Source organism: Onychostruthus taczanowskii, unplaced genomic scaffold, assembly GCF_017590055.1.
Source record: "Onychostruthus taczanowskii isolate IOZ18803 unplaced genomic scaffold, ASM1759005v1 scaffold1, whole genome shotgun sequence".
Taxonomy (NCBI): domain Eukaryota; kingdom Metazoa; phylum Chordata; class Aves; order Passeriformes; family Passeridae; genus Onychostruthus; species Onychostruthus taczanowskii.
The window spans coordinates 5386962-5403907 of NW_024496525.1; the positions used below are offsets into that span (position 1 = coordinate 5386962).

The window sequence follows — 16946 nt, forward strand, 5'->3', positions numbered from 1 at the left end:
GTTTCTTCTGGCAGCAGTTGGATCTCTTGCTGTGGATTTTACATATGGTTCCATCTATTCTCAAAACATCTTCCTTCTGTTTTGGTACTTTGCCTTTTAGTTAACTAGGCCACACAGGTGTTCTCACACCTGTGGGCATGATGTCTTTAAAAGATACAAATGCAGATAAAGCAGATGGCAGAAATGTGTACTAGTGCCCAGCTGGTCTCCTGTGAGATTGCACTTAGGATCTAAGGCAGCACACCTGTTAATTTATGCTGACCTTTTCATTTCAATATTTTTGGCAATGCTGGCAGGAGAAATACTGGGCCCAAGACATGAAAACGCTAATTTTTTCAGCTCAGTGTAGAAGTCCTTGCTTTAGTTTATTCCTGTGCTTGTGGTAGTTGATCAGCAATAGCATTTGGAGAGAAAAAAGTATTTTGCTTGGTGTGTGAAGAGACAGGGAACACTGAAACCTTCCCTTGAGATAACAGACCAGGCCTATAAGGCTTTAAGTCACGCATTTGCCTCCCTGTCAAAGCCAGCTGACAAAAGTGCTGAAGTTTAGTACTTTGCACAAAATCTGAGGCTGTGCAAACAAACTTGGATGATCAAAAAACCCACACACTTTGAGCAGTTTGGGTTCTATCTTTTTTTAACTTCTGGATCTAATCCCAAGCTTCTGGAAGCTATTTCAGCTACTGAAAGAAACCTTATAAAGCACTTTAGTGACTAGTAAGCTTTGAGTTAGTGGTACTGTGAGGAGTTCTGCAGTAGCTCCCTGTATGCTTTCTAAATACCATTACAACCATTACAACTGTAGGATGCTGCTCTTGTCATTATTGAGACCAACTGCTGTGGACTGTGGGGTAGGAAGAGTTTTCTTTATATTAGAGTTTTGAAATTACATTTCAGTGACATGGTCTACTGAAGACTGAAGTCTCTATTAGAGAAGCCTTTGAATCAGCCTTCCCCTGTCTGGGTTCCATGAAGCTGCTTGTACATTACTGTTAATAGAATTTCAATTCAAAGTGAATTAGTAATTTTGTACTGAAGAAAGATCAGCCATTTCTCTACTTACCTGGATATTTTTCCACATATACCAGTATCAGACTTTTCTCTTAGGACCTAAGAACAAATTCTGACAACAAACATCTTAAAAGATGGAAAAATATTTATGTATCAGATGACAACAATCACAATATATCAGCATTTTTAAAGCCTTAAGTTATTTTCTATTCTAAAATATAGAGGCAATAAGGAACAGCATTTACATGCTATCATACTCTAAATACATTGCTTCCTGAGCAGCCAGGAAAGTTTAATGAGAACAAAATTTAGTTTCCAAATACTCTTCACAAGCTGAACTATTTCGTTACACATCAGCAAAAGACATTTGTATAAAATAAGGTTATATTATTTTTTAACAAGTTTCACAGAATAACATTTATAAACATAGGCCTAAATAATTTAAACACAGCAAATTTAACAGCTTTTCATGCTACAAAATTACTGTATAAAAAAGATTGCCAAAGGGGATGTTAAAAGTGCTCTCTTACTTGGAAGTTTTTCTAGATGAGCCTACTTCTAGTGTAACCTGAGTCATCTGCTGGTTCTCAGGTCTCTTCTGTCATTTTTCCATCAGTTCTCAATAATCACTGCACATATCAATCAGCTCTTTGAAGACAGGTGAGTGTGCCAACAAGCAAGCAAAAAAGTTAGTTCCTAGTTAGTTCCTACCACTAATTTAATTTTAGGATGTTTCTCTAAGGAATAAAGTGGATGCTAGTCCTTTGTAACTTCACTGGGAAAAGCAGAATTCCACATGGCTTACACATTTTATATGGGTGCCCTTTTCATTCATGAATAATTGTGTACTTACTACTTCACTGGATGTGGTGTGATAGGGAACAGCACAGTGCACAGGTGCAAACCAGGCCTTCCAGCATCTCACTCTAATGTCCCTGTGGGCGCACAGGCCAAGGTGTCACTGTCACCTTATACATAACATGTATAAGCTTATACATCGTGTAGCACCACCAATTTCAACAGCTGTTTGAATTCTACCACCTCTCTATGTCTTCCATCACATCCAGTGCCTAATTTTAAAGTGCAAATTTAAAAATTTAAGGAAACTTTACTTTGGAGGAGAAAAAGTTTGGGGAGGTTGTTTTGTTCTTGAGAGTAATCACAACTCATTAGCAAGATAAAGTTAAGCTACCAGCTTTGAGACAAAGCATCTCCTGATATACAAAAGCCACAGTCAATTCTTTTCTTACTGTATTGTTTCAATGAGACTGACAAATAGTTTTTATCAGAAGGGTTTTAAATTATAATCTAAGACTAGATGCTCCCTTCCTTCAATAATGTTTTTTTTCCCCTTTTTTGTTGGTATTTATAATGCAGCCTCCAAAGAGCTAGAAAATTTGTGCCATTTCATCTATGCAAAGCACCAGTGCCAGTGGGCCACACAATCCACCCAGCTCTACCACCACCTACAATATTTTTGGACTGATCCCTGTTGGTGTAGCCTCTACTGATTACTTACAAGAGCCAGGAACTGCTCTTATTCCTCACAGCTTGTCAAGGGATCTGTGTATCACTTCAATCACCACAACATAGTCAGAACACTAAGTTTCTATTCTGCTCTCAGAATGCTCCAATACAGCCAAAGTGTAGAGTATTTGCTGTATCTAATGTAACCTTCAGAAATGTACAGACTTAAGCCATATTTAAAGAATCAACCAGCAGGATTACTTGGCATTGGACTGTCCTTGTCACTCCCTTTTTCTCCTGTCACAATCATGTGTGGAGCTAACCCAGCCATACACACCACTTGCAGCTGTGCTGGGAGAGACCAGGTCCAGAGCTTCAACCACTTTTCTTTGTGGCCAAGCACTAGGAAGAGAGCACCACGTGGTCCAGTCTGAAAATATCTCCAAACACAGAGATGAATTTGGCATTTCTGCTTGTTGGGAACATTCAGAAGGCAAGTTCTGAGTCAGTCAAGCTCTGGCTCACATGAGCCACACTTTTAACTACCGTGGTCAAGGGCACAGCCAGTTCCCTGTGGGCCCCCCCAGCAGATGGGGCCAGCAGGGCCTAAGTGTGCCACAGGCTCTGTACTGCCCAAGCACACCCACCTTGCCAAGAGTGGTTGGCTGCAAGTGCACAGAGTGGCTTGCCTTCAAAAGACATGTGAAATGACTGCTGACTCTAGACACTTCTCCATCTTCTTGGTCAATGCTACCTTTACTCAAGATAAAGCTAGGAAAATACTTCTAAAGAAATAACAAACAAAAATTAAGTTGTCTAAACCCAGTGAACTAGCTAACTAAGAAAGTAGTTTCTGGTAAAGAGAACAGCTGCCTGGAAGTAGTTTGTGTTGGGTGAAGAATGTCCAGAGTTTTTGCCATTGTGCTCTTGACTTACTTTTAGTAACGGATCCAAATCAAACTCAAACCTCTTCAGCAAATGCCAACTTAAATCAGAATGCTTTAGAATTCCTCCAATAATCAATATATTGAAACTAAACTGCGATTGTCTTGTAATCATTTACTTCACAGTGTTCAATTAGAAACTGATAAGAGAATTGCCTACTACAATTATACCTGGAGCTTGAGATCTGTACCACTGTTGTCTGGGCCAATTCTACCATTTCATCTCTGAACTTGGCTTCCAAGATTTCAACTCCTGCCACACCTTCATAAATTAAATAACTAAGAGTGGCATTCTGATCCCATCCCTTCTATGCCTGGGCTGGAACCAGCAAATATACTTGTTTTCACTTAAATTTAAAAAAAGATGGTACCACAAATTAGAAGAAAAGCCTGTTAAAAAACCAAAAAGGAACTGCAGAAAAATCTACTCAGGTGACTCCATCTGTTCTTCAAAGAGAAGAAAAACTGCACTATTGGCATCTCACAGTGGAATCAGGTATGTCTTCATCATTGTTTAATGCTTTTCACTAGAAATAGCCACATAAGGGAGCTTTACTAAAACTGGTTACCCTGCAATATAGCACATTCAGTACCTCTTCAATACTTTTTTTACTAATGCCCTCATCTCATCTCATCTCTCATCTCTCATCTCATCTCATCTCATCTCATCTCATCTCATCTCATCTCATCTCATCTCACTGTCCCCACTAACTACATATACTTTCTCTCACTGCTTATACCTGTGCTTTCACAAAAAATTAGTATCCCCAAAATCAAAAATTTTCTGTCCTCGAGCCCACACCCCTGTGTGCTGTTAGTTTCTCTCTTACTATCAGCCTCCTTAGTTACAAGGAAGACTCCAGAGCTGAGAAGGGTTATGTCCACCAGTGACCCAATCCAAAGCCAGAAACCAGCTGTAGGCTAATAGGCCACATATTCCAATCTAAAGTAATGTCTTAATAAGACACAAAACCCAAAGTTAGCAGGTATTTTAGTCTTACAGGAACCATGTAATGAATTCCCATTGCCTCTTAAAAATAAATAAATATATAAGTTATAAATGGCCTTCTAAGCAATGCAGTTGAGTTCCAATGTGAGAAGCCCGTTTCAAGACTTGAGGCCAGGAACAAGTGCTCATCAGACCAATACCTTTTTTTGTGCGTATGCAACTACTGGGCCTGTTTGGCATAACACTTCAAGGAATGAAAAGGCAAACTCACATATTAAAAATATTGAGAAAGTCCCATGACAAAATTGAGCATAACAAAGCTCGTCAGGTATCTCTAAACCACAACATTATTCTTCTGGCCTCAGAGTTTCCAATTCAGTGTTGGCCAGCAGCACCAAATAAGCTAAAATGGTTCTTCTATAACCCAAGAGTGAACAACAAGCACCACTAATCAGGAATTAAAAATAGCTATGTATTAATTTAAATAAAGATCTCTTGCTAGTCAAACAGCAGGTAAACTCAGCTCCACTAGTCTCTACAGAAGCTGTCATAAGCTTGACAAAACCAGTGTGAGCAATTTTTGGTAACTAACTCTTTGGGTGAGAGACTGTGGAGATAAGCTGGTCTTTTAAAAACTGCTCAAAGATTTTCTTCAAATACTTTTATAAAAGTTTATGTGCAAAGCTATCTGGAGTTACTTTAATAATTTAATACCCAATAAGAAAGTGTCATCAGTTTCCTCCTTCTGCTTCTTCTGCTCCTTCTTCTACTCCTTCCGCTCCTTCTTCCTCTTCTCCTTTAACAACTAAGGTACCTAGGAGAAAAAAATATAGGAAAAGAAGAAGAGGAAGACATAGTTCATTATGATCTATCTGAAATTACAATCTTATCTGAATTATGAATTATGATCTTATCTGTCCTGTTGGAAAGAGTCAAGAGTTGTATTTCCTGCCTGTTTCTAACCAACATGAACTTCTGCATACCTCAACTGGTCTTAACTAGAAAAGCTTTCAACTTATGAGCTTCTCTGTTGGATGTTTTTGCAACTTCTTGGGTAACAGGGAACAAAAAGGTACTAAAGGATGGTCTGCAAAGATCAGCCTCACTTGGTCTCTGGGAGATGTACCAAGAGTCTTGTGTGCTGCCTTTTCCAGGACATACATGCCCAAGTTTTAATGTGGTTAGTAAGTGTAACCTTATACTGCCAAGGGCACTTTTGCCCACAAATACGTGCCCCATTCTTTTTTTTTGTTTTACATTCTAAACTTTTCCTATTACAACAGCAAATGGACCACTGCAGGCCATTCTTCTAGCAGTGCAATTCTCACATCAGGCCTCTACTTTCTAATATTTTTTTACTGCAGTTGATCTGGTTTTAGATAGTGTCTGGTACTAGACTTCCCATCCACTGTTCCCTGTAGTGAAGCTGTCTCCTCTTGTTGACATCCCTTCCCTTCCCTTCCCTTCCCTTCCCTTCCCTTCCCTTCCCTTCCCTTCCCTTCCCTTCCCTTCCCTTCCCTTCCCTTCCCTTCCCTTCCCTTCCCTTCCCTTCCCTTCCCTTCCCTTCCCTTCCCTTCCCTTCCCTTCCCTTCCCTTCCCTTATTCTGACTCTATGTTACCACTCCTGCTCTCCCCTTCATTGTTTTAGTACAGGGGATAATAGTGAACAGCTAATATCTCCATTGACAGGAATTAACATATTTAAAAATAGATTTCAAAATGATCTAATTTTTAGTCAAATGGTTGAATATCTTTTCATACCAGTGTCTTAAATAGGAGAAGACAGCTCACAAATTGAGGCTTACTGCAGTAATGGAGGGGGATATTCAGGCATTTAAGAAATTTGCATGCAGATTTGAAAATTTGCCCTTGCATCAAAAGCAAACTAGAGCGTATCCCTGTCTATCTCCATTATCTCATGTCACCTCTTTTGTTGGGAAAACTGTAATTCTACTTGGCACATGAAAGCCTTGTTAACTTATTTAATGCTAAATCTTTACATTCCCTATTAGGTATTTGATAAAACTACTTGGGTAACTACAGAATATTGCCCAACTGTAGGTTGCAAGACCACTTGGATTTAGCACTCCAAAATCCATCAGACACTGCGGCCAGGATCTCAGTAACTACTTCTGAATAACTCTGAAGAGAAGGGAGGAATATTAATGCCACGGGCACACAAATGAATCTCTGAGGTTATGTTTCATTTCCCTGTGGTTGTCTTTATATTAAGCTTTTAACTCACCCCAGTTGCCTCTTGCCCCAAACTCACCATCCAGCTTTTTCAGCTTGGGTACCCGTTTGGTTGCTTCTTCAATCCAACTGTTCTGATCAGCAGCAAATTTCTCTTGTAGTGGATTGCCTACAAACACCAGCTCCTCTAGCACTGGCAGTTCTGCCAGCCTCACAAACTCTGCTGCAACCACAAAGGTGAAAACACCAACCAGATTGTGGAACGTGGAAAGTACATCTGCGCCACACATTCCTTTCACACTCAGTGCAAACGAAGAGCATAGGATACAAGAGGAGAGGGACTGCTTGGGCTCTAACTGGTGTCAGGTTAAAGAACAGGGATGTGCTTTAAAAGAGGTTGGAGAAAGATGATTCAAAGCATAAACGTAATTGGACTTAGAAGTTAAATTACTATTCAAAACTATTTTTACTCTCTTGCATGAGTGGATGTTTAGGGGTTTTGCACATGTCTGCATGTTTGTCAGTTACAATCAAAGCTCCATGAAATACAGCACTATTTTTCACTTGGTGACTTAAGTCATACATTCACCACACTACAGAAGTCTCTACAGAGTAGAGATGCATGGCTTACCCCAGTCTTTCACCAAATTATTTGACATATAAAGAACCTTCAGTTTCTTCATTACACGGATACCCCTCAGTTTCTCAATTAAGTTGTATGAGATCCACAGCTCCTCTAAAGTTTCAGCAACTGCCTCCTGGAAAATGATAGGACTACTCAGATAAGCAGAAGTACATCTTCCTTATTATTCATACTCCTTCTTCACCTTCTACAGGTAACATCATGTGAGAAAATACTAAGGTATATTGGTCTTCATTTCCTTTTAAGCAGGTCCCTAATTACTAGGCATGGCAAATGCTCAAGGGAATTAACAGGCAAAGTTATATATGCAAATACATGTAAGGAGGACAGAAATCACTATATTAGAATAAATCAAGACATAGTTGGCTGCAGTAGTTCTTAAGGTATAGGGGCAGAGGAGACAAATCTGCCTACTTGTGCACTGCAAGCATGTGTGAAGAGAATGCAATTCAACAACTCCTTTGGAAGGGATGTTACACAATGTGAGAGCATTATTTATTCTGGTATGTTTGTATCTGCTGGCCAGAAATCACATTCCTAATTCTCTCAAAAGAGAGGTTTTTTTAAACCAGTCATTCATTAACACTAACTCTGCCTTTCACACTTAAGAGATGTAGCATCTCTGAAGGTGATAACAGCTTTGAGGCAAAACAGTATCTCTTGAGAATGAATTTATATAATAATTTTTAAAATACTGATTGAAAAAAGTATTCTTCTGGCCTGAATTAAAATGTAACAAAATTGATCCAATTTTTTTCCTCAGTTAATTTTCCCCTACTAGGTAGATTCAGTCCTGCCACCATCAACTCTAAAGCCATACTGTTTCAGGTGCCAGTTAACATATAAGGGACTGACTCTGAGGAAATGTGTTTTTACAGGACTGCCAATATTTGTGGTAAAGAAGCACAGCCTAAGTATCTTCAGGTAGAAATTTCTGCATGCAAAAAGTCTGCAGGAATAATATTAATGTAAAGCCAGAAGAATTTAAATGGCTTTACAGATAGACAGCAATTTTCAAATAGAAGTTCTGATTATCTTTATTAAAGACAAGAAAATCTCTCTTCCTAAAATTTTTCAGTGTAGTAAATTAAGGTAGAAGAATTTCCAAACATTAAGAGAATTTGAACCAAAAAGGTGAACAACTATCTGAAAATTCAGAAGCAATGTGTAAGAGTGTGAAGAGATGATAGCAAAAGGAGAATATAAAAGGTTAGTGCCTAACCTTTTATTCACTTAATTTTATTGAATTCAGCAAAGACTTGTACGAACACAGGGAAATTACCCCATATTCTATTTTGTTAGTGAAGTATTGATACTAAAAAGCACATACCAATCCATTCAAGTTCTTTATGTTATTTCTTCCCAAAGACAGAATCCTCAAATTTTCTGCAATAAGTTAAAAAAAAAATTTCATTAATAAACAGGGTTTCTTTAAAATAAGAAGCTACTGTAAGTCACTTTAAATGCCATATTCTGCTTACAAACTGTACTCTGAACAGGCTGCCTTAAGAAAGAATGACCCAACAGAAACAAAACCTCCTGACCTAAACAGATCAGCAGGAATTGATGCAGGGGAAAGCTCAGAAATACACTCATGAATACAAAGCTGCTCATGTATAGGTTACCTAGTTGAAATTCGGTTTTTATAAATATTGAACAAAAATTATTGTTTCACCTTGCACCTGAACTCTAACTGCTGACTTGCTTCTTTTGATCTCACATAATTCATATCCCTCCTTCTCCAGGCAAAAGTGGTTCTGATCTTATTTTAAGACAGCAAATTTGGTTTCTATACTACAGGCACCATATAAAGCTGCCTTACAGGTGCCTGATGAGAGACATTCAACTTGTCTGGCTTCAGCATCAAATACTTGGTATAGACTGGATGTTCTGAATCTACATTAATATAAATATTTAAGATACTTTAACAGCTCTTAATGTTTTATACCACTAAACATTTTCATTGGTTTCACTTCTATGTATAACTGCCTAACTAATTTTTCTCATGATAATTACTCAATTGAAGTATTAAAGAACAGTCATTTGGAACCACTACTGGAATATTTTTCCCTGACTAGTATTTCCAAATCTTTTGAAGTCTGAGCTTATTATGCAAAGAAATAAGTTCATCAAGCTCTTTGGCAGATTTCTTGGTGTTCAGTTAGAAAGGATGAGATTCCAGGTTCCTTATCTATCCAGCTGGCATTTTAATAGGAACAGAAAAGCCTGGAAGCTCCACTTCAAAACCTGCAGCTCTTTGCCAGCCTCATGCCACAGTCAGAGTCTTGAGGACAGACCATTAAGACTTCTGTTCCAAAGTCAGTAACCCAAGAGTTTCAAAGAGAGGTGTCCAAGAAAGACAAGCTCTACTTCTAGACAGGTGGCACATCCATTTATAAAGTATGAACAAAATGAAACCAAGTATATCCAATCCTCTGCAAAGTGGAATGACATCTTGTCCATCCAGGTCTACAACACTCCAACCTCACTGCAACCAATAATGCATTTCCAGAGTCGTTGAACTGCAGACTGTCTCCATCAGGAAGATTGAAAATGGTCCTGACATCACTCTAGAACTGATTAGGTGTTGAATAGCACAGCAAGGCCCATGGGAAGGTACTGAAGTGCTTACTAAATGGAATTTTTTGATTGTTGCATTGTGAGACAACTCTCAAGGCTAGTGCAGGGATACCTGCTGCAATGCACCACTGCTGCTCAGCATGCATTCTCCAGTAAGACTGGTCATTTTAAAGGTCACTTGTAATGTTCTATGAGGAGGCAATAAAAAAGGATAGTAACAGGTATAAATAAAGCTGGACACATGTAACAAATGATGACATATCTTCTAACCAGGCAACTAGAAAACAAACACAATGGACAGCTGGCTTGTCACTTACTTAGGTTGTTCAAGTTGGCAATTCTGTCAATGCAGTTTGTAGACAGTGATAGTTTCCTTTAAAAGAAAGAATAATCAATTCACAGTATATAAGGGATCACTACAAAAGGGAAGAGTTCCATGTCCCAACACCACTGCATTAGAAATAATTATAGGTTCTTGTCTCATTAGACGGTAAACTAACTGATGTGTAACAGACTCAAAATATCCTCAAACCATGAAGATTTCTTCAACTTTATTTAGTTTCTGGGAAAGTACCATGAGTTAATTACACAAAAGACTGGATTATCTTTTGATGCCTAGCCTTATCAAGTGCAAGGATGTTTATTTCTGAAATTACTCTAATCTCTTTCTGAAAGTCCTGCTCAAATTGCCTCTTTTTTCCCCAAGAACTTTGAAGTGGATCATAAATGTGTCATTTAGCTGATAGACTCCAAACACAAATCTATAATTATATACTGATAAACAGTATATAATTTTTCTGGGGACAAATATTAATACCAAATCTACCCTAACACCTTCTGAGTTAAGTTACAGGGGTCTTTGAATTAAAAAGGGCAATTGTGTGCAGTAAGAGAAGCTCGGTTAAGAAAAAAAAAAGAGAAAGTTGCTGCTTTGAAGGCCACACTTAAACACAGTAAACACATATTTGCAGTGGACAGCAGAAAAACTGAAAGGAAGAGAGGAGAATATTTTGTTTCCAACATGTTTTTAATTGCACTTACTCGCAGTTAACAAGAGCAGAGAGAGCGCCATCCATCTTTTCCACAGGAGGAACCTGCCCATACAGTTTCACTTCCTTTGCCTCTGAAGCCTTCTGGCCACTTTTCTCTTCCTAAAGAAAAGAGAAGGTGAGGAAGAGACTCACTGCTACATGCAATTACCAAAAACTACTACACTAAAAAAATTACTCTAGAAGTGAATACTGCAGAAGGAATTCCAATATACTACTGGTAGGAGAAAGCATTTTGAGTACTGTTTTCAAGATTCCTGCTAGTGTAGCATAAAAAGGGTAAAGCTAGCTTATTTTCAAGATATCAAAATAACTTATACATTACATATGCCAATTTTTAAAGTTGTGTAACGCTTGAACAATTTAATAAAGGAGTCATCTGCCATAAGGAATGGAGAATAGATTGAAGGCTAAAATTCTGGATTAAGGTAATTTTCATGGAGACTGACACACACAAACCTCAGATAGGGCCAATCTATAGCAGAAGCAGAGTTAAAAGTTCTGACAGAAAAGTCTCCTTCTCACTTCACCCAGAAATCTCAGAACTCATGCCTGGCTCACAACAGAAACAGAACACAGGGGAGTGTGTTTTGGGGGAGAATTTCAACAGATTCACAGCATCAAGAATCTAAAAAAAATATATTCTAATTAGTCATTAAGAAAGAGTGGGGGAAGATGCCACACTTAAGAGAACACACCAAAAGACACATTTCCTATTTACAACCTAGGCTGGCAATTCAGAGCCTTGGAAAAATGGGCGTAACTTGAGCATTTAGGTTTATTAAAAAATATGGTCAATTAAAGCTTTCAAAATTCTGAAGTGATGACAATTACTGACTGAACACTTGGAACAAGTATCTGTTTAGAGAGTAGCAGCAGTTTTGACAGCTGCCTCCCTGACAGCACAAAGGGACCATTTTGTCAGTTCACTCAGTGTTCAGTGCAAGGACTGGAGGTCCATTAACAAAGGAGAAATCTTGGCACTTTCAAAACAAGAACTCCTGTTTTCTCCTCCATTTCATGCATCTACTGAAAAGAGAGGTAGCTGAGTGTGCCTCAGTTTATATGGCTACTTTGTAATTAAATTAATCTTATCCCATAAGTCTTTCAGTATCCCACAGCAGAACATCAGGTTTTGATAACATTATTTTTCCTCTTATGCACCCAAAATACTTCAGAAAACTTAATATAATTTTAAAAAATCATGTTGTCTTGCACACTTATTTATATTTCAGTTTCTGTCCAAATTCAGTGTGACAGTATTTTTACTCAAAATTATTGATTTAGCAAATAATCAGATGTGTTGCTGGAATATGGTGATACATGTTCAAACAAAGTAACTATATCAATGTGAAACCTCCATTTTCATTTCTTAGAACAGGACTGTCTCTGTTTGTATTTACACTCAGTTTGTAAAGTATGAGTTTATACCAACAAATAAGGGAGTGAGCTTCCAACACAGACTGGGCCAGCAGTGAGCTCACAACAGTGAGCACCTTCAGGAAGGCAATTCATCCACATTGCCAAGTACTTCTGGAAGCAGCTGCACAGCCACAATATGCCACAGAGAAAATATAGGTAGAACATGTTTTTATAAGAACAGGTTACACGTTTGCCAAGTTGAAGCTGCTTTGATTTCAAGTTGCTTTGATTTAACTAATGTCACCCTGACTGTAGGGCATAGGTAAACCCTTATGCCAAAGGGAAGAAAAACATTTGGAATGCAACCCAACACCAAATGCAATTGTACAAATCATAGGAACCCAGATTAGGAAGAGTAAAAGGAAGATTTAGACTCACCCCTAATAACCAGAACAGAAAAGCAAATTCAGCACTTTATGCCTAATGTTAATGGAAACTCACTGACACAGGCTGATTCTGTCCAAGAGACATGTGACAGAGGAGCAAATGAAAAATAAATCTGTTAATAGAAAACATGGAACTGAAGTTCTGGAAGGCAGAAAGAGTGAGGGAGGAAAAGCAAACTATTTTTATACACAGTTCATACCTCTACTAATGCTAATGTCTGCAAGTGGTTGCATTCTAGTTCTTACTAGGAGAGCAGCAGTGAAGTTTGTGGGATATACCAACATAACTGGAAAATCCCTGAAATACTGAAGGTATTAAACAATGATAAAACTCAAAATGGAAGTAATCTTCAGTTACAGGCTAGTACCTTGAGCTTCTGGCTTTCAAGTGTACCTACCCATGCTATCACATTCAGATCTTCCAGAGGCCAAAACATTTATAAATCATGGCTCTAGCAGCTGGCCAGAATTAGCAGGAAAGCATATGTACACCCAACAGCACATCTGTGCCTTCATCTAAAATTCAGAGATTGGGGAAAGATTCTCACTGGTTTTACTGGACAGTGAACCTGACCTTTGAGCACCCTACATCATCATTTGGCATTACATCCCCATCCTTGCCAACACACAGCTTTTTGGAAGACCAGGTCAGCCACAACCAGACAAATGAGATTCTGTATTAACAGAGTAGTTTAAGAAGACAAAAAACCCAAGAAACTCATTCTGAGTTAAGCTTTGCACAATATGAGGGACTATATGTCAAAAGAATGTGGAAGATTCATTGAATTCAGTACAGTGAGAATTTCACACTTGTTTGTTCTGTGGGAAAGACTGCACTTGGGTAAAGTGAACAGAGCATAATTAAAACATAATACATCCCCAGCTTTGGATCTCTGTGTGACTTCAGGCCAATGCATGTCCAGCAGAACAAGGCAGGAGGGCAAAACAGACTAATCTTTACCAGTTGTATAAATTTAACAGGAACATACAGAAAGTCCAACAGAATGTACTACATAACAACAACAGTAATCATCATTTTACTTTGTGAAACTTCTTAAAGCAGATGTTTCATGCAAACATATATCTTTCAATGTTTGAAAAACAAAATTAGCTGAATACAGTCAAACCTCATGCTGCTAGACACTGTTCTCGTTCTTACCCATCTGGCTAGAGCTTCTTTGATAGTCGTTGCTTTTGCCTAAAAGTGAAACAAACTTAAGTGAATATTCATTGAAGTTTTTAAGTGGCTTGGTCACTGCAAATCTATTTCCTCTTCCTTCCCTCTCTCTATCCTGCTTGTTTGCCCCCCTTCCACCACTTTCCTGTATTATCTTGGGTCAGGCAAGTCAAAGAAGTTGGAACCCCCCAGTGTCCTGTAATTTTGTTTTCTGGGGTACTTTGCTGCATTTTCAGAAGCAAACAATGGGCTAAATGTCAGGACATTATCTTCTTGATCTTACTTTCTGCCCCGTGGCACACTGCTTATTAGCTTTTATGGTGAAATTCAATTTAAAGACATAAGAAGTTACTGCCTTGAAAATTGTGGTCCAATGCTCTCACACTTTCTATTGTGCATTAGCAGCTTCCTGTCTGAAAGCAAGTCTGTGACCAGAAAATGATACAGCCTCCTAAAATTCACTGAAAAAAATGAGGTACATCTTGCCAAAACTCAAGAGCATTCTGGATTCTGTATATTTGGGGCTTCTTTCCAACGGTTTTGCATTGAGTTACACCATGCAATGTGAAAGCATGTATTATTCAGTTTGGAAAAACCTGACGGCTGCTTTTTAAGGCATTTTAAGGACTGACCCGCTGACCAGCTTTCTGTTGTCACTAACTCTTACTTTTCCACCTCACATCAGAGTCTCAGTGAAACCACATAAAGATATCCAAAACAGTAGTATATAAACAACATGTTCAATGCTTCTCTAAACATTAAACACATTCCAAGGCATCTTTTGGATTAAAAAGGTTTCAGAGATCAATCTTTTACAAACAGCGATCAACAGCCTTCTTTCTACAAATACAGGAAGACTCTTGGCATCTCTGTTGTTCTTAAGTGTAGCAGGGAGTGGGTAAAAACAGCCTTTCAGGTAATCAGATATTTAACCCCCCACACTGTAGAAGTTAAAAACAACAAACTAACTCCTCCCAAAAATCTTACAGGCAGCCACCTCAGTCACAGAGCATTAGTGTTGGTACTTTACTCTGGACCACAGGAAACTCTGGTCCCAGCAATAAAAGGCAACAGCTGAGGCAGCTTTATATAAGAAAAGGCCACAGCCACCAAACACCCTGCAACAGCCTAAGAGCCAGCAACACCAGGGAGCCTGAGCATGCATCTCAAACATCAACATGCACCTCCATTTAGACATCCTCAGTTGTTGCAGCTGTTTCTGCCCACTGACAGGCATTCATTTCAATCTGGTCCATACCACGTGGCAGCTAGCCCTAAGTCCCACTGCAAACTTGAGCCCCAGCAGCAGCTCCCCAGTGTCTGCCAGAGATGAACATCTGCATGATCTCCTCTGGTTCAGAAGATCACATCCCTAAGTTCCCACTACAACACCTCATTCAGGCCAATTAACAGCTACCAGTGTGCAGGCAAAACCAGCTGGCTTCCAGTTAATTGGGGATTTTTGGGCAGAAACTTCATTGCCTTTTTCATAATTTTGGCAGCCGCACCACAGCATTTGGGTACATGATCTTGGTCACTCACGTTGAATGCATATATAAGATCAGTGGCTGCTGCTGTTTCAAAATCGTACCTAAAAACAGTTTGAACTTTAAAGCTACTGATCTGTGTGAGCACAAGGAGCAGCTTCTTCCCTGACCTCTGTACACTTATCTCTGCTGATCTGATGGAAACATGGACATCAGCACAGCAGGTCATCTGGAGTGCACTTATCAGTGACTTCATTTTCTTTGAGGTGCACTTGAAATTTCTGTAGGTAAATCAGATATCTTCTGCCACGGGGGGTTACTTAAGGGAAATTTCCTCCAAGAAGCTTATCTGCTTATCTTCTTCTACCTGCTTATTGAACAATTTTCTACAGGTATTTAGACTAAAGAAAATCATAAGAATTTATTTTAAAATATTCAAAATGCCAAGTGATCAGTGGTCACCCTGAAGAATCACCATCAACATGGCAGGAACAAGAAATAGAATCTCTGAAGGGGAAAAATAACCACACCTGAACTAGTAATAGTTGTAACAAAAGATGTATTTCCCAACCCCAAAACACAGCGCTTGGACACATAGTATCTACAAAATTTAGACTCCCAGGAAAAAGCAAAACAGCAACACTTCACCTTCATTTGCAGACATTTATTTGTATTTTAAAGAAATGAAGTCGGAATTGTACAGCTACAGATACTAAGCTAATCGCTGTAGTGCTCACCGATACTGCCGCCTTAAAACCTCGTACTAACGGAGGTTTGTGAGTTTGTGACGCCCCTCTTTCCTCGCTTATCCCCGAAATCCCCCCTTCCCAAGGCACAGCAGCAGGCCACCGGCCCCCGCCTCAGCCGCCGCCCCGAGCCCCGCGCTGCCTCCCGGTCGGCTCTCGCCGAGCCTAGGCTGCTCGGCGGGGCCCGGCCCCGGAGGGCTCCGCGCCGCCACCGCCGGCCCGGGGGCCGCTCCGACCCCCGCCGCCGGGCCCCGGCGCCGCCCCGGCCGCAGGACTCACCATGGTGCCGTGGATACCGCGAACGCTGCGGTTGCTACGGGCGCGGGGAACGCCCCGCCCGGAACTGGCGCAGCGGCGGCGGCCCGCGGCGCCTTGTGGGACCGGCGGCGCCGGCCGCGGCCTTGTCCGAGCCCGGCTCGGGGCTCACGGCCCGGCCCGGGTGCTGGGGAGCCTCAGGGGCAGCTGAGAGGGCTCCCAGCTGTGGCCGGTGCAGCTCATGCAGCCCCCGAGCACGCGTCTTAATGGAATGTGATGGGCCCTTGGCCTGGCAAAGAATTACTGTGGCGGGTTCCGGGCTCCTCGGTACAAGAGGAGCTGCTGGAGAGGGGCCAGTGGAGAGCCACAAAGATGATGAGGGGTCTGGAGTCTCTCTGCTGAAGAGAGACTGCGGACCGTGGCCCATTTCGTCCACAGAAGAGGAGAGTTCACCAATAGATACAAATATCTCAAAGGTTGGTGCCAAGAGCCGATGGTGCCAGACTTTTCAGGGGTGCCCAGTGAAAAGACAAGGAGAAACGGCCTTAAGCTGAAACACGAGAAGTTGCACCTCAAGGTGAAGAAGAACCTCTTTACACTGAGGGTAGCAGAGCACTGGAATAGGCTGCCCAAGGAG

At 40.2% G+C, this 16946-nt stretch overlaps 1 protein-coding gene across 3 annotated transcripts; it reads right to left on the bottom strand.

Annotated features, from left to right (window-relative positions):
* Positions 1-1138: 1138 nt before the first annotated feature.
* DNAL1 (dynein axonemal light chain 1) lies at positions 1139-16393 on the bottom strand. 3 transcript variants are annotated; one of them, XM_041401462.1, is made up of 8 exons: positions 16334-16393; positions 13804-13842; positions 10829-10938; positions 10105-10160; positions 8538-8593; positions 7196-7322; positions 6644-6787; positions 1139-5185 (listed from the first exon to the last, which is right to left on the bottom strand). In XM_041401462.1, the coding sequence occupies exons 1-8, from the start codon at positions 16334-16336 to the stop codon at positions 5103-5105; spliced, it is 618 nt and encodes a 205-aa protein (XP_041257396.1). In that variant the 5' UTR covers positions 16337-16393; the 3' UTR covers positions 1139-5102. The 3 variants fall into 3 exon arrangements, with proteins under 3 accessions (XP_041257396.1, XP_041257406.1, XP_041257415.1); XM_041401472.1 differs by having other exon boundaries at positions 6644-6784; positions 16334-16386; XM_041401481.1 differs by lacking the exons at positions 13804-13842; positions 16334-16393 and adding an exon at positions 12637-12653.
* Positions 16394-16946: the final 553 nt, after the last annotated feature.

Coding starts and splice junctions, on each gene's coding strand:
- DNAL1 (XM_041401462.1), bottom strand. Junction 10,939..13,803: donor AAGAAGCTCTAGCCAGATGG/GTAAGAACGAGA, acceptor TCTTTTCTTTAG/GAAGAGAAAAGTGGCCAGAA. Junction 10,161..10,828: donor TCTGCTCTTGTTAACTGCGA/GTAAGTGCAATT, acceptor TTTCTTTTAAAG/GAAACTATCACTGTCTACAA.